Below are 21,927 nucleotides of genomic sequence, written 5' to 3' on the forward strand. Positions count from 1 at the left end.
TGCCTTCAGAGTTTCTTTCTGTGGAAGGACATCTGAAGAAGGGCCCTGACCCAAAATGTCGTCTGCCCATTTCCTTCCATAAGTGCTGCCTGACCTGTTGAATTCCTCCAGCGGTTTGTCTTTAGCTCAATGAATATAATGTTAGAGGTGGAAAATGGCACTGAGGTAAAATGTCTTTTTGAATGGGGATGGAGCTGGAAGGGACTGAATGGCCTGCTCCTGTTGCTCCAGTTACTGGTCCACCACCGATTTTCTGGCATCTTGCAGTCCGGCCCCTCGTTTAATCCAGACAAAATCCTCCCCCACCCCCACGCCCAAAAATGTGGAGCCGAGGCTGGGTGAGGCAGCCGATCACAACCTCATTGGGACGTCCACGCCGATCGGCAGGTCGAACAGGGCTCTGGAACTCTACCCAGCAGATCTATTCCCATAGCCGACCTCCGCCAGTAACTTTATGGCCCGGAAACTCGGCCCTTCAAGGTCATGACCTCTGTTAGTCTGGTAAAACAGATAGTCCAGAAAGGCTCGGGAGCCAAGGGTGCTGGATAATCGGAGGTGGACCTATATTCTTGAATGGTCTGAAGAAGGGACTCGACCCAAAACGTCACCCATTCCTTCTCTCCATTGATGATGCCTGTGCCGCCGAGTTACTTCAGCTTTTGGTGCCTACCTTCTTGAATGGACAATAGGTCAAGGTAAGTGCTAAGTCAGCAAAATCTAGAACAAAACTGATTGCTTGAAGAACTCAGCTGGTCAATCAGCGACTGTGGAAACTAAGAGTATGTGGACATTTTGGGCCAAGATCCTCTAGTAAGATGTAGACATGTGCATTTTAATCGAAAATGTGGATTTAAACACTTTCCCTCTATACATGCTGCTCAACCCTCCTCATAGGGAATAGGAGGGGAATTAAGCCATTTTGCCCATCAAGTCTTCTCCGCCATTCAATCACGAGGATGAATTTAGTAGAGTGGATAGGTGAGAACCAGTGGATGTGTTATATCTGGACTTTCAGAAGGCTTTCGACAAGGTCCCACATAAGAGATTAGTATACAAACTTAAAGTACACGGTATTGAGGGTTCAGTATTGATGTGGATAGAGAACTGGCTGGCAAACAGGAAGCAAAGAGTAGGAGTGAACGGGTCCTTTTCAGAATGGCAGGCAGTGACTAGTGGGGTACCGCAAGGCTCAGTGCTGGGACCCCCGCTATTTACAATATATATTAATGATTTGGGCGAGGGAATTGAATGCAACATCTCCAAGTTTGCGGATGACACGAAGCTGGGGGGCAGTGTTAGCTGTGAGGAGGATGCTAGGAGGCTGCAAGGTGACTTGGATAGGCTGGGTGAGTGGGCTAATGCATGGCAGACACAGTATAATGTGGATAAATGTGAGGTTATCCACTTTGGTGGCAATAACAGGAAAGTAGACTATTATCTAAATGGTGGCCGATTAGGAAAAGGGGAGATGTAACGAGACCTGGGTGTCATGGTACACCAGTCATTGAAATTAGGCATGTAGGTGCAGCAGGCAGTGAAGAAAGCGAATGGTATGTTAGCATTCATAGCAAAAGGATTTGAGTATAGGAGCAGGGAGGTTCTACTACAGTTGGACCACACCTGGAGTATTGCGTACAGTTTTGGTCTCCAAATCTGAGGAAGGACATTATTGCCATAGAGGGAGTGCAGAGAAGGTTCACCAGACTGATTCCTGGGATGTCAGGACTTTCATATGAGGAAAGACTGGATAGACTCGGCTTGTACTCGCTAGAATCTAGGAGATTGAGGGGGGATCTTATAGAAACTTACATAATTCTTAAGGGGTTGGACAGGCTAGATGCAGGAAGATTGTTCCCGATGTTGGGGAAGTCCAGGACAAGGGGTCACAGCTTAAGGATAGAGGGGAAATCCTTTAGGACCGAGATGAGAAAAACATTTTTCACACAGAGAGTGGTGAATCTCTGGAACTCTCTGCCACAGAAGGTAGTTGAGGCCAGTTCATTGGCTATATTTAAGAGGGAGTTAGATGTGGCCCTTGTGGCTAAAGGGAGCAGGGGGTATGGAGAGAAGGCAGGTATGGGATACTGAGTTGGATGATCAGCCATGATCATATTAATACAATACAATACAATACAATACAATTTATTTGTCATTTGAACCCCATTGAGGTTCAAACGAAATGTTGTTTCTGCAGTCATACACACAAGAAAGAACCAAGACACAACACAATTTACACAAACATCCATCACAGCGCATCTCCTCCTCGCTGTGATGGAAGGCAAAGACTTATCTCTCCCCTGCACTTCCCATTCCCCTCCCAATGTCAGAGTCAAAATCAAAGCCCCCGGCATGCGATGGTAATTGTCCCGCGGCCATTAACGCCGCGCCGGGTGATGCAAGGCCGCGATCCGGGCCTTGTTGTTGGAGCCCCCGGCGTGCGCTAGCAAAGTCCCGCAGTCATTCCAAGCCACGCCGGGCGATGATGTAAGGCCCCGCTCCAGGTACTCTTCAACCCCGCAACTCGGGCGGGTGAAGTCGCCGTTGCGGAAGCCCCGAAAAGCGGTCTCCCAGCAGGGACCCGCGGGCTCCCGGTGTCACTGTCCACCAGACCTGCGGTAAGCCTCCGAATCTCCGGGGTCGGGTCGCAGCCGAGCGCCACCACAGCTCCACCCACTCCGAACTCGGCCAGCTCCGCAATGGTGAGTAGATCCGCAGCTCCGCGACTGGAGCCCCAGGTCGTTCCTGCTGGAGGCCGCTCCACGGTGCTAGGCCCCAACGACAACGGAGACCCGACAGAGAAAAGGTCGGGTTTTCCGTGCAGGGGATAGATTTTAAAAGTTTACCCCACCCCCCGCCCCCCACACACATACACAAAAAAAAAGAAGAAAAAAAAAAAGAAAAATAATAAAAACTACATTCAAACGAGACAAAAAATAATAAAAAGCCAGACGGACTGCAGAGGCCGCTGCGACGTGAGTCGCGCCGCCCACCGGCGGTGCAGGCTCGAAGGGCCGAACGACCTACTCCTGCACCTATTTTCTATGTTTCTATGGCTGATCTATTTTTCCCTCGTAATCCCATTCTTCTGCCTTCTCCCCATAACCCCTGACACCTGTACTAGTCAAGAATCTGTCAATCTCTGCCTTAGAAATATCCATTGACGGCCTCCACAGCCGTCTGTGGGAATGAATTCTACAGATTCACCACCCTCTGACTAAAGAAATTCCTCCGCATCTCCTTCCTAAAGGACCATCCTTTAATTCTGAAGCTCTGGCCACTATTGGAAACATCTTATTTCAGAGGAAGCCTCAGGTTTTGTTCTAGATTACAACATCTGCAGTGTTCTTTATTGTTAATAGCATCTATCCTGGCCCATATTTTAACATCAGTTTGCAAAAGGGATAGAGATCCAGATAACTTGACAAATGGAATTATAGCAAAGATCTCCAAGAAAACAAATGATGGTTTCTTCAGAAAAGAACAAGTTGTTCTCTTCATAAATTGTGGATGCACAGCCAAATATTAATGAAACACAACAGAATAACACCCAAAACGCAAAACAACAACTCCACGTAGACTTTGAGAAGACTTTTTGGCAGCATTCACAGAAGTGTTCTGCATACATATACAACAGAGTGATACAGCATGGAAACAGGCCCATCAGCCCAAATCATCCATGCTACCATGATACAGCTCATCCTATATGCGTGCATTTGGTCCATAACCCTCTAAACCGTTTCTGTACATGTACTTGTCAAAGGTCTTTTAAATGTTTTAATACCCACCTCAACCATTTTTTTAGCAGCTCTTTCCATATACGCACTACCTGGGGTCCCTTTTCCATCTCACCTTATATCTATGCTCTCTCGTTTCCGATTCCCTGTCCCTGGAAAAAAGGCTGCGTGCTTAACTGTGGCCCTCGTGATTTTATACACCTCTGTAAGATCACTCCTTAGTCTTTTACTCCTCCAAGGAATAAAGTCCGAGTCAGCCCAACCTCTCCATACATATCTCAGTCCCTCAAGTCCTGGCAACACACCTTCCCATTGTCTCACTTGCAGCTGTAGACGCTCCCATCTGTCCCCCTTACTATCAAGTCTCCTATTATTATTGCTCTGCCTGGCATCACCCGTTCTGGCTGAGCATCAGAGCCAGCCACAATGCCACAGACCCAATTGCTACTGCTGCTGCCCTCTGAAAGGTCTTTCTCCGCAAACAGTACCCAAAGAGGTATAAGTAGTACTGAGGGGCATGGCTACAGGGAAATCCGACCCACTCCCTTTATCTTTACTGGTGGTCATCCAACTACTTGCAGCTTACACCTTAATTGTGACCATCCTAGCCTCCTATCTATAAAGCTCTCACCATCCACGATGATCCTGAGCGCATCCAACTCTAGTTCCAGTTCCTTGAGGCAACCAGTCAGGAGCTGCAGATGGGCACACTTCCCACAGCTCTGCTCACTGGAAGCTTCCCTGCTCTCCCCATCCTGCAGGAGGAGGTACCACTGCCCTAAATGCCAATTGAACTGCACCAAGTCTGCACAGTAAAGGTAAAGGACATTACCTCTGTTCGATGTCGTCACAAACCTCAGCACAAAGTCCTCAGTCACTGAACTTCAGTCTTTAACACTGCTGCACCACAAGGGCCATTTCATTACACCGTGGTTTCTTTTTATTGCTGGTGTGGCTCACAATTAACCAGTCTGAAATGCTTCCTAAATCCTGCTCTGAAAAATAAATGGCCAATCATTTTTGCTGCTCTGGCTGGAAACTCACTGGCTCAACTTTCCAAAGAAACAATTTTAATTCTTCCCTCTGCTGCTCTGCTCCAACTCTTCCATACAGTCAGTATCATCAAAGCTTCTACTCCAAATATACAGTGAGTTCAGTTTTGATGTCAAAACAGGAATTTATCAAGGAAGGATAATCTTTGCATTTTCATCAGTACTGCTACTGATAGAAACATAGAAACGTAGAAAATAGGTGCAGGAGTAGGTCATTCAGCCCTTCGTGCCAGCACTGCCATTCAATATGATCATGGCTGATCATCCAAAATCAGTACCCCATTTCTGCCTTCTCCCCATATCCCTTGATTCCGTTAGCCCTAAGAGCTACGTCTAACTCCCTCGTGAATACATCCAGTGAATTGGCCTCCACTGTCTTCTGTGGCTGAGAATTCCACAGATTCACAATGTGGTGTACAATAGAAAACATCAGAAGCACATTCTTCTCACCCTGTGAAGACTTTGCAGCAGAACCTGCACTCCTTGTACGCAAGTCCCTGGAAGCCATCATATAGGTGCATCAAGTAATGAGAAGGAAAATGGTGCATTGTGCTTTATTAAGGGAGGATTTAAGTGCAGATACAAAGGTGTCATGCTGCACTTGTGAAAAGGTTAGGTGAGAGTATTATCTGGTCTGTTGTCTATAGTTCAATCTCTTTTCAAAGAACCAATATAGAGAAAATATAGTAAAGATTCACTTGAGTGGTTCCAGAAGTGATGGATTTGTCTATAAGGATGGATTGAGTAGATTTGGCCTGTATTGAGGAAATCTTATTGACATTTTAAAAATGTTTGCAGGATTTGATAGGCTGGGCCCAGAGGGATGTTTATCCTAGTTTAGGAGTCCAAAAATGGTCCCTGAATAAGGGGCATACAGTTCTATTTGAGATTGATATTCAGAGAAAATCCGCCATTCAGAGGGCAATGAATCTCTGGGATCATCTACCCCTGAGTTTTGTGAATGCTTGGTCACTGAGTTCATCCAAAACAGAGACTGATAGCTTGTGGACATTAAGGTAATCAAGAGATATGGGAATACTATAGGAAAATCGTGTTGAGGTTGAAAATCAGTCATGATCAGATGAGTCAGAAGAAGGGTCTCGACCCGAAACGTCACCCATTCCTTCTCTCCAGAGATGCTTCCTGTCCCGATTAGTTACTCCAGCAATTTGTGTCTATTATCAGATGTGATATAGATATTGTACTGGCAGAGGAGATGAGTTTAATTTGGCATCATATTCAGTGCAGACATTGTAGGGCAAAGGTTCCTATGCTGTACTGTTCTTTGCTCTATGTTCTATGTTCTATGATCTCAATGAGTGGCATATTTATATTCTATGCTCCATATTATCACATGCTCAGCACCACACACAAGAAATAACAAACAGACAAACATTCAGTGAGTAAATAGGACTTAAATATATCCACAGCAAAACAGATAGCATAACCTTTCAAATTGCCTCACCATTACAAGCACAGATAGAGGACCATATTCTCACCAATGCAGAAACATGCACATAATTATCACAGCACCATCTGCCAGGATGGTGAAATTTGTCAGGACATCCGGAACAGAACCGACAAAGCCAGGAACATCTACAGGAGCTTCAATACAACTTGGAAATCAACAACATATAACACCAAAACCAACCCCGAGATTCATCAATGCTGTGTGCTTCCAATAATAATACATTATACTTATGGGTGCCTTTCAAGGACTCTCAAGGACACCTTACACAATTTAGTAAACAAATTGCAAAACATGTAAGCGGAATGAAACAAAACAAAAATAAATAAATAAATAAATAAATAAATAAAGATAACAACAACAAAATAAAAAATAAAAATAGTAAAGACATCAACAATACACAATTCAAAGAGAGAGCAGCGGCAGCTAATCGCGCCAGCGTTCACTCTCCCTTCCGGCAGCCATCTTGGAAACGGAACAATAAGAATCTTTAACATAAAAACATCCCCCCACAATGGTTTCCATTATGAGGGAAGGCACAAAGTCCAGTCCCCAACCCCAGTTCACCCATAGTCGGGCCTATTGAGGCCTTCACAGTTGCCTCTACGGAGGCCCGATGTTCCAGGCCGTTCTCGCCGGGTGCTGTTGCTCCGGCGTCGGGAGAGTCCTCACAGCGGCTTGGGACACCTGGAACGGCCGCTTCCTTACCGGAGCCCGCGGCTTCCGAAGCCGACAAGGCCGCGACGGTTGGAGCTCCACCACTGGCGATCTCCGCCATGGTATGAAATGCTGGGAAGTTACAGGTGAGTTCCATTTTTCCATATCTCTTTACAATATAGAAGGAGGCCACAACCCATCGAGTCAACGCTGGTTCTTAGACTATTCTCACTCCCCCACTAATTTTCTTTATAACCTATTCTCGCGATGTGGTTTAGAGTTGGAGTCACATGGAACTGCAGATGCTGGTTTACCAAAAAGTGCCAGTGTGGCCAGCAGGTCAGGCAGCATCTTTGGAGTACGTGGATTAGCTACATTTTGGGTCAGGACCTTTCTTCAAGCATCCCAGGCCCATAAAGTTAGGGTCGGAACATCTGGATGTCTGAATAAGCGTTCCGACCCGAAACGTCGCCGATCCATGTTCTCCAGAAATGCTGCCTGACCCACTGTTACTCCAGCACTTTGTGGTTAAGAGCTGTGGAGCCTGAACTAAACACCAAGGGCACAGCTAGGACACCACAAATACTTACCAAACACAGGAACAAAGAGCCTTGTCACAGGGCTCAATGCTAGAGCTACAAAGAATAATAAGTAAGCAGGTCCATCTGCTAAAACATTTGCCTTACACTCTGCACTGTTCTTGCAGGTTGCACTGAAATCTGGCAAGTATATCAAGCTGTGATTATTCAATGTGTTTTGAATATTGAATATTTACCATGGAGACAGACATGAAGAGTACAGAACTCAGGAAAGTTAATGGTGATGGCTTTGAGATAGTACACATTACAGTAGAGGAGGTGCTGGAAATCTTAAAACGTAAGTTGGTAGACAATCTCTTTAGGCCTGATTAGGTATATCCTAGAATACAAATAAATTGCGGGAGTCCTGACTGAGAAACATGAATCTTCATTAGCCTTGGTGAAATGCAAGAAGACAGGAGGAAGGCTTTGTAATTTAGAGATACAGTGTGGAAACAGGCCCTCCAGCCCGCACTGACTATCGATCACCCCGGACACTAGCACTACCGTACACATTAGGGACAATTTACAATTTTACCAAAGCCAATTAACTTACAAACCTGTACTTCTTTGGAGTGTGGGAGGAAACCAGGGCACCTAGAAATAACTCACACAGTCACAGGGAGAACGTACAAACCCTATACAGGCAGCACCCGTAGTCAGGATTACATCCTGGCAGCAACTCTACTGCTGCACCACTGTGCCACACTTAGGAGGGTGGCTATTGCTGTGGCTTTATTCAAGAAGGGCAGCAAAGAAAAACTAGGTAGTATTGACAAGTAAGCCTATCATCTGTGATAGGTAAGTTACTGGAGGGAATTCTGAGGGATAAGTTATGCATGCATTTGGAAAGTCAGAGGTTGATTTAGTTATAATCAGTACAGCTTTATGTATGGGTGATCATGTCCCATGAATATGATTACGTTTTTTGAAGAAGTATCCAAGAAGATCAATGTGGGCAGGGTAGTAGACAGTATGTATGGAGGCCTTTGATACGGTTCCTCATGAGAGGTTACTCTGGAAGGTTAAATCACAAGCAAACTAGGGTGAACTATTAATTGGATGCAAAAGTGGTTTGATGGTGGCAGAGATTAGTGGTGAAAGATTGTTTTTTGAGTGGAGGCCTGTGACTAATGGTATGCCTCAGGGGTCAGTGCTGGTCCATTGTTGTTTGTCATCTGTCCTGGTCCCTCAATACCACCAAACTGATCAAAAAGGCACAGCAGCGCCTTTACTTTCTGAGGAGGCTTAAGAAAGCTCACCTGTCCCCCCAGATCCTGTCCAACTTCTACCGCTGTACCATCGAAAGCATCCTGACCACCTGCTTCACGGTATGGTACAGCAGCTGCACCGCAGCTGACAGGAAGGCACTGCAACGGGTGGTGAAAACCGCTCAGCACATCATCGGTGCCCCGCTCCTTGCCATGGATGCCCTCCACCGCAAACGGTGTCTGAGATGGGCCGAGAAAATCATCAAGGACCCCTCTCACCCTAACCATGGACTATTTGCCCTCCTCCCATCAGGGGGCGGTACAGGAGCCTCAGGTCTCGCACAAGCAGGCTGAGGAACAGCTTTTTCAATAAAACCATCACACTGCTGAACACACAGTCCCGTCGCTAGCTATCTTTAGACTCTCCCATTTGTATACATTTATTTGCCTATGTACCAGTTTAATTCATCCACAGTCCACACATTGTTAACCAGTATTTTTATTTGTATTTTTATTTTGTACTTTTATTTTTATTTCTACTCTGTATCTTGCACTATGACCAGACGCTAAACTGCATTTCGTTGTACCTGTACTCGTATTTGTGCAATGACAATAAAGTTGAATTGAATTGAATTGAATCTGTATAATAGAGTTGGATGAGAATGTACAAGGCGTGGCTAGTAAATTTAAAGATGACACTTAAATAGGTGGTATCATAGACAATGAAGAAAGTTTTCAAGAATTACAGCGGGATCTCGATGAGTTGGGTAAGTGTGCCAAGTAATGAAGAATATAGTTTAATTCAAGGTAAGTGTGAGGTGCTGCACGTTGGGAAGTCAAACCAGGCTAGGACTTTGCAGTGAATGTTATGGCTCTAAGGAGAGTTGTGCAACAGTGTGTACATAGTTTACTGAAAGTGGTGTCGCAGACAGGGTGGTGAAGAAGGCTTTTGACATGCTGGCCATCATCAAGAAGCATATAGACTTCATCAATAAACAGAGGTTGGGACCTGTGGTTGCAGATGTACAACACATTGTGGAGACTGCACTTGAAATATTGGTTCAGTTTTGGCTAACTGCTGTAGGAAAATGCTATTGTTCTAAAGAGTGCCAAAAATAATTACGAAGATGTTGCCAGGACTCGAGGGACCGTGTTATATGGAGAGGGTGGACAAGCTAACATTTTATTCCTTGGTGTAGGAGGCCAAAGAGTGATCTTATAGAGGTGTATAAATTAATGAGGGGTATTGATAGGGTAAAGGCACACAGTCTTGTTCCCAGGGTTGTGGTATCAAGAAACAGAGGCCATAGGTTTAAGGTGAGAGGGAAAAGATCTAATAATAATCTGAGGGGTACCCTTTTCACCCAGGGGGTGGTATATACATGGAATAAACTGCCAGAGGAAGTGGTTGAGCCAGGTACAATAACAACAATTAAAATACATTTGAACAGCTACATTGAAAGGACCGTTTTAGAGGCATATGGGTGAAACATAGGTAAGTGGGATTAACTTAGATGCTTAAATCTGAAGAGAGGTCTCGGCCCAAAACGTCACCCATTCCTTCTTTCCATAGATGCTGCCTCACCCACTGAGTTACTCCAGCACTTTGTGTCTACCTTTACTTAGATGCTGTTTGAATCTATGACCCTTAACAGAAATGAAGCATTTGGGAGTTCCTTGACCATCAATCACATTTTAAGAATTGAGAAACAAACTTTACAAATGTGTAGAGGAATAATTAATTACAGAAATAAAACTCTATACCATTGTTTTCTGTTCATAAGCCATTTTGATTTAGTCCAGTGTTGGTTTTAGTTCTTGTATTAAATTTCAGAGCAGTAAATATTATTGGAGGGAAGGAATGGGTAATGTTTCGGGTCGAGGCCCTTCTTCAAACTTTCTCGACCCAAAATGTCACCCATTCCTTCTCTCCAGAGATGCTGCCTGTCCCGCTGAGTTACTCCAGCAATTTACAGACCAATTTCCCTCCTGCGATAAATAAAGTTCTATCATATTGAATCTGCAGTTTTTTCCTACACAGTAAATATTATTAATGCGTATTGATGACAAGTAATTAACAAAAGTAAAACCCTACCTTTTAGGGCATTGCTGGATTCATCTTGCTCATCATTGAGTTGTTCAGAAGCAGTGAGAAAGTCCTCCTCAACGGATGAACCTGAGTAATTAGTCTCCTCCTCTGCCTTCCAGTTGGCAGTGCTGACAAGGGTTTTTTTCTTTCCTTTGAAATAATCCAGGCCAATCATGCATTTGTTGATTTCATAAATAAGACAGGCCATGTCATTCTTTCTGCACCTTCTTCCTGACTGAACCAAACAGACATCCGGGGGTTTGGGCAACTGCGCGGGAGGTGGGAGGCACTCATCTTCTGAATATTTGACGGATTCATCCTTTTGATCCTTAAAAAAATGTAAATGAATCAATATGGATCGCTCTTTGAAAAAAAAAACCTGTTTGAAATACATGGAGTAATTTAAAAAACAAAAACGATTAAAACCAACAGTCTTTTAATGGAGTTAGTTCAGATTAATAGTTGTACTTTGATTTTATCTTAGGGGTGAATGGGAGATGCCAGAGAGTAATGGTGGATGGCTGTTTGTCAGGTTGGAGGCCGGTGACTAGTGGGGTGCCACAGGGATCTGTGTTGGGTCCACTGTTGTTTGTCATGTACATCAATGATCTGGATGATGGTGTGGTAAATTGGATTAGTGAGTATGCAGATGATACTAAGATAGGTGGCGTTGTGGATAATGAAATAGATTTTCAAAGTCTACAGAGAGATTTAGGCCATTTGGAAGAATGGGCTGAAAGATGGCAGATGGAGTTTAATGCTGATAAGTGTGAGGTGCTACATCTTGGCAGGACAAATCAAAATAGGATGTTCATGGTAAATGGTAGTGAATTGAGGAATGCAGTTGAACAGAGGGATCTAGGAATAACTGTGTATAGTTCCCTGAAGGTGGAATCTCATGTAGATAGGGTGGTAAAGTAAGCTTTTGGTGTGCTGGCCTTTATAAATCAGAGCATTGAGTATAGAAGTTGGGATGTAATGTTAAAATTGTACAAGGCATTGGTGAGGCCAATTCTGGAGTATGGAGTACAATTTTGGTCGCCTAATTATAGGAAGGATGTCAACAAAACAGAGAGAGTACAGAGGAGATTTACTAGAATGTTGCCTGGGTTTCAGCAACTAAGTTACAGAGAAAGGTTGAACAAGTTAGATCTTTATTCTTTGGAGCGCAGAAGGTTAAGGGGGGACTTGATAGAGGTCTTTAAAATGATGAGAGGGATAGACAGAGTTGACGTGGATAAGCTTTTCCCATTGAGAGTAGGGAAGCTTCAAACAAGAGGACATGACTTGAGAATTAAGGGACAGAAGTTTAGGGGTAACATGAGGGTGAACCTCTTTACTCAGAGAGTGGTAGCTGTGTGGAATGAGCTTCCAGTGGAAGTGGTGGTGGCAGGTTCGATTTTATCATTTAAAAATAAATTGGATAGGTATATGGACGGGAAAGGAATGGAGGGTTATGGTCTGAGTGCAGGTAGATGGGACTAGGGGAGAATAAGTGTTCGGCACGGACTAGAAGGGCCGAGTTGGCCTGTTTCCGTGCTGTAATTGTTATATGGTTATTTGGTTATATGGTTGAGGGCACCGTTTTTGCTTTGTTGGATTGAAACATGCAGCTTTATTTTTTCACAGGGTCAATGATGTGCCCACTGTGCAAGCGACCTGGAAACAGAGCAATACGGTAGGCAGGGCAGACTTGATAGTGGGTTGTAAAATTATGCCAGTTATTGATAGGGTACACTGCCAGAACCTTTCTCCCCATGGGTTAAATGACTGACACTAGAGGGCATGGCCAGAAGGTGAGAAGGGGGAAATTTAACGGAGATGAGCGGGGCAAGTCTTTTTACACAGAGAGCAGTGGGGAACTGGAACACTTTGCCAGAGGTGGTGGTGGTGGTGGAGACAGATATGATGGTGGCGTTTAAGAGGCTTTTAGATTGGCACATGGAAGTGCAAGGAAGAGAGGGATATGGATCATGTCCAGGCAGTTGAGATAAGTTTAGCTTGACATCATGTTCAGCACAATCATTGTGATTCGAAGGGTCTGTTCCCATGCTGTATTGTTCTATGTGTGGGAAGGAACTGCAGACAGGGCCGGCCTTAAGCTGATACGACCGATTGCGCCCAATTGGGCCCCGCGCCTAAGGGGGCCCTGCGCTAATTTTCCGTCTTTCGTACAGAAATACAAATTCGCGTTGTTAAATACAGATTTAAAAAAAAAACAGTTGCCTTGTTATATACAGATTTAAAAAAAAATTGAGCATAGATAAAAACTGCTGCACCAGCCATCAGACAAAAATGATTTTTTTTTTATTTATTTTTTTTTTTAATTAGAAGTACGGTAAATTACAATAACACACAACACATATATCTTAATACATTTTTTGTACCGCTTCATTTTTTTTTTTTTTAAAGCTTTAAGAAAAAGATAGAAGTAAGGAAAGTAAAGAAGGTGCGCAAGAGTTGTGAAGTGCAGGAGAGTGTTGGGAAAAGAAAGCCCCTTAGAAAAGAAGTTAGAGAAGGAAGTAAAGTAAGAAAGTAGACCCTAGAAAAGAAAGAAAAAGAAAGTAAGGACAATCGCTCTATTATAACATTAAACTCCGCAGAAAGACTACCAACCAAGTCTGTTTTTGTTGTTTTATCTCCCAATGCCAGGTCCTGATACCATTTATTTATTTATTTATTTTTAAAATTACTATTTGTTAACTACCATTGTTAGCACTTGTTAACAGCCAGTAGTTAACACATAGTTATACAATGTTTCATCAATGCATCGATCCACATTCCTCAGTAAATGTAATTGTGTTTTGACCAAGTATTAATGACACCGCGTTCCTTTGAATAAAATTCACGGGACTCCGTGAATTTAATTTAACACAATTACATTTATTAAGGAATGATGACACATTGGGAATTTCTTAAAACTCACTGTCATGATTGAGAGCTCTGGACCACGAGCACGGGCTTCTTCTTTGTGTGCAGGTAAAGTAATTCACCGACAACCCACTTTGTGTCTCTCTGTCTTTCACTCTCTCCCTCCCTCCCTCTCTCTCTCACGCACTCTCTCTCTCTCCCACTCCCCTTCTCATCTTGCTCTCGCTCTCTCACTCCCTCTCTCACTCCCTCTCTCTCTCACCCTGTCGCCTCGGCATTCTCAGATTCATTTTACGTTTTGCGGTGACGGCTGCATCTGCGGTTCCTTTCTGTTGGGGTTGGTGGGGGGGGGGGGGAGTCCTGGCTTGAGGTTGCTCCTGGTCCATTCCCGCCGCGGGTGCCGCCTTGCCCGCTGAGTTCCTCCAGCACTCTGTGTTTTTTGTTTGGCTCTGGAGTTGATGGTGGACACAGGGGGCTGTGGTGGCTCAGTGGGACGGGCAGCAGCTCTGGGGAGAGGGTTGCGTTTCTGGTCGAGACCCTTCTTCAGACAATCACAAGTACTCTCACCAACGAGAGTCAGTTCAGTCTGAAGAAGGGTCTTCTCTCCAGATTCGCTGCGCTGCCTGTCCTGCTGAATTACTCCAGCAGTCTATCTTCAATTTCAGAGTTAAATAAAATTTCTCACGGGGGGGGGGGCGAAGGTTAGGTTGTTTGCCAAGAAAGATAGATCAAGAATGATGCTGCTGTACTGAGGGATAGCCCTGTCTATCCCTCATTGCTAGCAGCTGATGGGAAGCGGCTGTAAAAGGACAGTGCTGCTGGGCAGGGGGGGGGGGGGGGGGAGAGTTCCTTTCACAGCGTGTGGGGAGTCTGGCCAGTGGGAAAGTTGCGGGGAGGGCAGGAGCATTGAGAAGGAGGGGATCATGCCAACATCCAGCTCAAGAGCGGGTCAGCAGGCGATGTATAACAGGACAGCGGGCGGTGGAGCTTACTCCATATGTCAGTGCGAGTAACCTCAATTGGTTCCTTGTTCGCGCTGTCACAGCAGTAAGCTCCACTGCCCGCTGTCCTGTTATCCATCACCCGCTGACCCACTCCGCTCTATGATCTTTGCTCTTGAGCTGGTCCCCTCACTGTTCAGACGAACAAACGGTGTGTTGCAGGCAGGCAGGAGGAAGTTCCGACACGGGATATGTATTTACTATGGCCAATGTAAAGTGTTCAGGATGCTAAGATGAGTGTGGCTGATGGGTACATGGGAGGATACGCTTAGGATTCTAGGTCTCTATCTCAGGAAAAGCTGCTCTTCCGTAATTGGATTGGAAATGAAAACTGTGCGCTAGACAATGATACTCCTCCTTCCATCTCGCGTGGAACCAAAGCAGGATCATTCAGGCAATAGATATCAAATGAGAAGAGATCAATAAGAATACCCTGCCCTAAATTGGAGAAGAGAGACTCTTGTAAGGGTTGATGAATTATTGCTGCACTTAGAGCTCATTTCCCGAACACAGTTACGTTTGATATTTATAATGCCTCAGGTATTATTGAAGATGGTGAACAGAGTTTCAAGCTACCTTTCAAAAATAAAGTATCATAAAATTGACATCTGGGCTGTATGGAGAAATATGAATTGAATATTTTAATTGTATAATTATAATTATATCATCCTTTGATTAAAATTATGCTCTCTTGACCATAAAATCACGTGTGGGCTGTCACAAAATCTACCATGTAATTGATTGCAGTATTAATGTAGCAGAAAAACAATTCTGCCCTATCTGCTCATTTAAAAAAAAAAAACATTTAATTAGTGTGACCAATAAATAGCTCACAATTGCTGCAATAAAGACCATTTACTGCCTGTTCCAGAGCTCTGGGTGTGATCCAGAAATCCAAACCAAAACATAGCCCAACTAATTAAAAAAGTAATGAACTCTCACTAATTATATTGGAAATTTTATAATGTTTTGTTAATTAAAATATAAAACTTATAGTACAGTAATTAAAATGGAAAGGAATTTTAAAAGGCATTGATCGGTTGATAACAGGTTCATAACACAGCTCTCTATTTGCTGTACTTAGCAAAGTTGAACCCACTTGTTCAATAGTGGTTCTTTTGGAAAGGAAGAAAATGAAAGTATGACACATAGACAGTACAGGTCCTCCCCAAGTTATGCACAGCCCACACGTTATGAATCACGTTTGGGAGAACGGCGGGATATATTTGCTGGCTGTTGCGGGACTGTGGGCATCTTCCGCTGGGTTTTGATTGAATTGATTGAAAGATATAGCACGAAAACAGACTCTTTGATCCAGCGAGTCCACACCAACCATCGATCGCCTGTTCACTCTAGTTCTATGTTATGCTGCTCTCTCATCTACTTCCTAACACACTAGGGGCAACTTACTGAGGTAAATTAACCTATAAACCCGCACGTGTTTGGGATGTGGGAGGAAACTGGAGGACCCATATTAAAAAAACATGCAATCACAAGCAGAATGTGCAAACTCCACCCAGACAGCACCCGAGATTAGGATCAAACCCGGGTCCCTGCTGCTGTGAAGCAGCAGCTCTACCAGCTGTGTCACTGTGCCACCGAGTGGAACAGTTCTCAGGAATTTAACCATGTTATAATCTGGGCAGGACCTGCACTGAGTGACTCTTTGTGACTTCTTCAGAGCAGTATCAAATTTGAATGATTAATTTGTATTACAATTTAAAATTAATGTCCAGGACTAATTTAATGATCAGTACTTGTTACTTTAATTTTATCTCTTACACTGTCACCTCCATTACTTTCTATTCCATATCACAATCATTTACTTGAAGAAGTATTTCCAAGGTACTTTGTTTTCCTTCAGTGAAATTTAATTGTAGGAAGCTCAGGAAATTGCCACTAACGTTGTTGCACAAAGTAGTCAAAAATAGCTTAACAATTCAAATAGCCTAAAGGGGCTGTCCCACTTGGGCGACCTAATCCGCGAGTTCTGGCGAGTTTGCCCTCGACTCATACTCGCAGATGGTCGACACGAGGTCGTAGGAGGTCTTCGTAACTCTCCTTCATGCTTGAGAGTGGTCTCCGCGTACTCGAGGCCTCAGCTAGGCCGCGGCGTATTTTTCAATATGTTAAAACATGCCAGCGAGTAAAAAAAGGTCGCATGGAAAAAATCGATACTTTTTTTACTCGTAGGTTTAGTCATAATAGGTCGTTGTAGGTTGGCATGTTAGTTGTAGGTAGTCGAAGGTAGCCGTAGATAGTCTCCATCATAATCGGGGAGGTCGAAAGCGATCGAAGGAGGTCATCTTCAATCTCCACTATTCGGTGTCCAATTTTCCCGAAGATAATAGTAGCTAGTTGTAGCTAGTCGAAGCTAGTCTTCAACATAGTCGAAGGAGGTCGAAGGAGGTCTACATAGTCGAAGGAGGTCTTCAACATGTCATTTTTTTAAACTCTTCTAAACTCGCCAATTAGGTTGCCCAAGTGGGACAGCCCCTTAAATGACGAGTTTGCTAAAAACAATGGGCACTGTTACTTTGCTTTCGAAATCGTACTTTGACCAATCTAGTGTGATAAGTGGGACTTTAATGCTTACAAAGCAAGTCTGTTAATCTTCTCACAGGTACACATGTGAAATCTGCACTCATTTCTTGTCCTAGAATCTTTTCCAGCTGTTGCCATTCTCGTGGCGGGAAGTGGCGGCGCTGCCCTAGCAGCTGTGGCTCGCCTGCAGTGCGTTTGTCTTTTCTTTTTTTTGTTTTCTTTTCGTCCCGTTGTTACAGTTTATTTCGGTTTATTTTAGTTGTGTATGTGTGGGGGGGGGGGGGGGGGGGGAGAAAATTGTTTTAGTCTCTTCCTTCGGGGGGATGCAACCTTTTCTTGTCATATCCCCCGTCTCCATCCCCGTCTGCGCTGAGGCCTAATGGCGGAGCTGGCGGCCTCCAACTGGGACCGACCTCGAGGCTCCGGAGGCAGAGCCAGCCAGGACTTACGAATGTGAGGCTGGCCGACTTCGGGGCAGTGGCGGCGTTGCGGCGGCGGCGACCCGACTTCGGGGCTGTGGCGGCGGCGACCCGACTTCGGGGCTGTGGTGGCATTGCGGGGCGGCGACCCGACTTCGGGGCAGTGGCGGCGTTGCGGCGGCGGCGACCCGACTTCGGAGCCTCGGAGGCTCGGCCGCGGGCCCAGTGGACTCAGCCGCAGGCCCAGTGGATGACATCGTCGAGAGCTCGCAGGTCCCAGGTTGGTGGCCTGTTTTTCCGGAGCTCCCGCAACAATAGCTTCGTCCACTGGACTGGAGGGTGGCAGCTTTGGCAGCTTCGACCGCCCTGGGCCGCGGAGTTTGAACCGGCCCGTTCGCGGAGCTCGGATTCAGCCGCGGGACTTACTTACCATCACCCGGCGGAGTCACAATATCGGAAGCCTGGATCGCCTCAACGTAGAGGGAAAACAAGGAGGGAAGAGGCAAGGACGTAAGACTTTTGCCTTCCATCACAGTGAGGAGGGCCTGGTGGAATGTGTTTATTGTGTGTTTTGTTATTTTATTCTATGTTATGACTGCAAGGCACGAAGTTTTGTTCAGACTGAAAAGTCTGAATAACAATAAAGGATACTTGATACTTGATACTACTTGATACTTGATTCTCTTTTGAAATCAGTGCATCAATTATTGAACTTATGATGTTATATTTGTTACGCCGTCTCCATTTCTATTGCATTCCATGTTCTTAACAAAGAGGTTGAAGTGGAGAAGGCGGTGCTGCGATCACCCAGAAACGACTGGCTGATTTCAGTGATTTTGCAAAGATTTAGCTAAGTTTCTGGAAGTTTACAGACTGTTTGTTTCTATCACTGAGTTTCCTGATATATGGCTGCCTGAAGCTTGACGTGGGCTTTCAAATTTCGATATTACAATGGATGTTTTTCAAAGGATATTAAAACCATGCTCTTTCTATGTTAGTGTTATGGCCGCATGGTGACATGGGTATCTAGCCCTTCACACCTTTAAAGGGGCAAATTACCAATTGCAATGCTTTGCAGATGGCATTGATGCTGAGGACATCTGCAAGGTTGTAACTTGCATGACTATTATTCTACTTATGTAAGTAAGAAACTGATTGCTGAACATGAATTTGTTTATGTAGAAAAAGCATTAGTGAAGCTCAATTAACAATGGCTGCTTTAATTACAAATGTGTTTATTTGCTGTCTTTCACATTGACTTCCTCACACATAGGAGACATTGAAGATGTTACTAATTACTCACAAACGAGGTTAACTGCCAAATGCAGATTGTTGTTTCCCAATATTATACTTTAGCCTGAACCTCAGGAGATACCATCTGTTGAATCTAATGTTACTTTCCCTTCTCTGAAACCAGATGTCTTTATCCATTTCGATGAAATATTATGTTGTGGACCAAACAGCAATATTAACACCTTACAAACAATAAACTGTGATGTTATTAACATCAGGGAAATGCCAGGAGCAATATTTTCAATCGGAGGTGTGATGGGGATTGCAAATTTATTTTAATAATGATGCAATTAAAATATGTACATTTCTATCAGGTAATATTTGTCCCGTTAGTTAGGATGTGTTGCAAAGTAGCGGTTTCAACATCATCATTTATTGTTGGTTTCTAATATTAATGGGAACAAGATTAACTTCTAACTCAATCACTACAATGTCCTCTCAACAACCTTTCTTTAAATAGTTGCTGTGACATAGATTTGATGTGACAATAGGGGGGCATTTGTCACATCATATCTTGTTTTAGATTAGTTTAGAGATACAGTGTGGAAATAGGCCCTTCGGCCCACCAAGTCAACACCGTCCAATGATCACCTGTACACTAGTTCCATGTTATTCTACTTTCGCACCCTACACACCAATTAATTTCCAAATCTGCATGTATTTGGGATGTGGGAGGAAATGGGAGCTCGCGGAGAAAACCTACATGGTCACAGGGAGAACGAACAAACTCCGTACAGACAGCATCGGTAGTCCGTATCGAATCTGTAAGACAGCAACTCTACCGCTGAGCCACTGTGCCGCCCTTAGGTTTCCTGGCTGGCTCTTCATTTTACCCGTGCTTCTAAATGCCTAATCACATTTTAACAACTTTTCCAGGTGATGTTATATTTGTGAATTTGAGTTTGCCGATCCATTGTTAGCATCCTGTTACCAAAATGTGAGCAAGTTACATGCGACGTACCTGGGAATCATCTGCATTGTCCTGACAACTTCCTGGAGCAATTAATCCACTCACGAGGATAAGTTCATTGTCTTTCATCTGGCAGACGTTTAAAGTATTGATGAGGTGCGGGAGGTCAGGTGACACAGTATCCAATTTCTAGAAAAAAAAAGACATGCAAACAAAAGCACTCAGATTATTAATTAATTCAATGCGTATCTTTCAATCAGACCTTTGGCTTCTACCTCAACAAGGCTGCGGCATTTCCACCCCTCTGTAGGAACACCACGGGAGATTTTGCTGTAAAAGACATTGCTCAGTTACAGGCTATGATCAAAAGCTGGGCCAGGATCCATGCACAGGGATGGAGTATTTTCTTTCCAAAAGAAAATTAATGAACAGGCTTTTTGTTTTAGTCATAGAGTCATAGTGATACAGTGAGGAAACAAGACCTTCTGCCCAACTTGCCCATACCAGCCAACGTGACTCAGCTACACTAGTCCCACCTGCCTGCGTTTGGTCCATATCCCTGCAAACATGTCTTATCCGTGTACCTGTCTAATTGTTTCTTAAATGTTGGGATCGTCCCTGCCTCAATTACCTCCTCTGGCAGCTTGTTCCATACACCCACCACCCTTTGTGTGAAAAAGTTACCCCTCAGATTCCTATTAAATCTTTTCCCGTTTCATCTGGGAAAGATGAGGTCTGGTCAATCACTTTTTGATCAATGTCATCAATATTAGCCATTAATTTGAGATGAATCGTATTTAGGTTTCATGAGTGTCCCTGAAATGCTCTGGAAATTTCAGGCTATATTGTTTTTTGTTTAAACACATATATCTAGATTATTAGCCTTAATGTTGCCTTATTATTGGTTAAAATGTAATGTTACAGGGATGTAGCTAGGCATCCTACTCATCTTACCATCTGACACAAAATATATCAGACGCTACAGAACTACAATAAAAGCTGACACTGCTGAAAGTGTTCAGCAGGGCAGGCAGCACCTGCGGAGAGATAAACAAAGTTAAGTTTCAGGTCGACAAAAATGCTGGAGAAACTCAGCGGGTGAGGCAGCATCTATGGAGCAAAGGAAATAGGCAACGTTTCAGGTCGAGACCCTTCTTCGACAGTTTCAGGTCAATGACTTTTTATCAGTCAAAGAGATAAAAGGCCATCACTGAAGTATTAATTCCATTTCTCTGTCCATAGATTAGTTTTTTAGCATTTTTTATTTTTATATCGACTTAATTGAAACTGGAATATGGCACAGCTGGTCGAAAGATGGATTCCAAATGCAACAGGTCAGTCTGGTAACAAAGTGAGAGCTTTCATTACGCACCTTCTACATCCAAGTTCCTCTCATGTTGCCTCAGTTAGTGGGCTTAGAAATGTTTAGTATGTAACCCATCTCTTAAAATGCCTTGTGTTGTCAGGAATTAATAGTTTAGTGAGCATGTTAATATAGTGCAGCGATGTGTAAAATGACTACTAATCGATGATATTACTTGAAGATTCCCTGAGAACCCCTGGCAAGCATTATCTGATGAGACTGCAGAACAGTGTCATATATCTTTTGTGTAGGAATGAACTGCAGATGTTGGTTTAAACTGAAGATAGACACAAAAAGCTGGAGTAACTCAGCGGGATAGGCAGCATCTCTGGAGAGAAGGAATGGGTAACGTTTCGGGTCAAGACCTTTCTTCAGACTCAGAGATGCTGCCTGTCCCGCTGAGTTACTCCAGCTTTTTGTGTCTATCTTCGTCATATATCTTTTTCCAGATTAGTCATTCAGCATCTGGCTGAGACTTCATCATCTCTCTTCCACAGTAGAATCTTTTCATTGAAATACACCCTCATTATGGATGGTATGTGAGAGGTACTTGAACTCTGCAATTTTGTATATTTTTACAAGCTTCAAATCCATTTGGGATTTTATGAATTAAGTTGATTTGACTTATGAATGATTTTAGCAGAATAAAAATAGATTCACTGGTTAACTGACAAGAAAAGTTGAAGCAAATGGTTAGATGTGATTTGATAGGTTTTTGAAAAAGAGAATTTGAAGAC

General features: G+C 43.9%; 1 protein-coding gene across 1 annotated transcript in view; it reads right to left on the reverse strand.

Moving 5' to 3' along the window:
* The window catches only part of LOC116980011 (SPHK1 interactor, AKAP domain containing), a 132,313-nt gene that overhangs the window by 37,218 nt on the left and 73,168 nt on the right, over nucleotides 1-21,927 (reverse strand). Inside the window, exons 4-5 of the mRNA XM_033032069.1 lie at nucleotides 19,879-20,016; nucleotides 10,796-11,117 (exon numbers count right to left, since the gene is read on the reverse strand). Of these exons, the coding sequence (XP_032887960.1) occupies nucleotides 10,796-11,117; nucleotides 19,879-20,016 (460 nt within the window). The remainder of the gene's footprint in view (nucleotides 1-10,795; nucleotides 11,118-19,878; nucleotides 20,017-21,927) is intronic.

Source organism: Amblyraja radiata, chromosome 13 (genome assembly GCF_010909765.2).
Source record: "Amblyraja radiata isolate CabotCenter1 chromosome 13, sAmbRad1.1.pri, whole genome shotgun sequence".
Lineage (NCBI taxonomy): Eukaryota > Metazoa > Chordata > Chondrichthyes > Rajiformes > Rajidae > Amblyraja > Amblyraja radiata.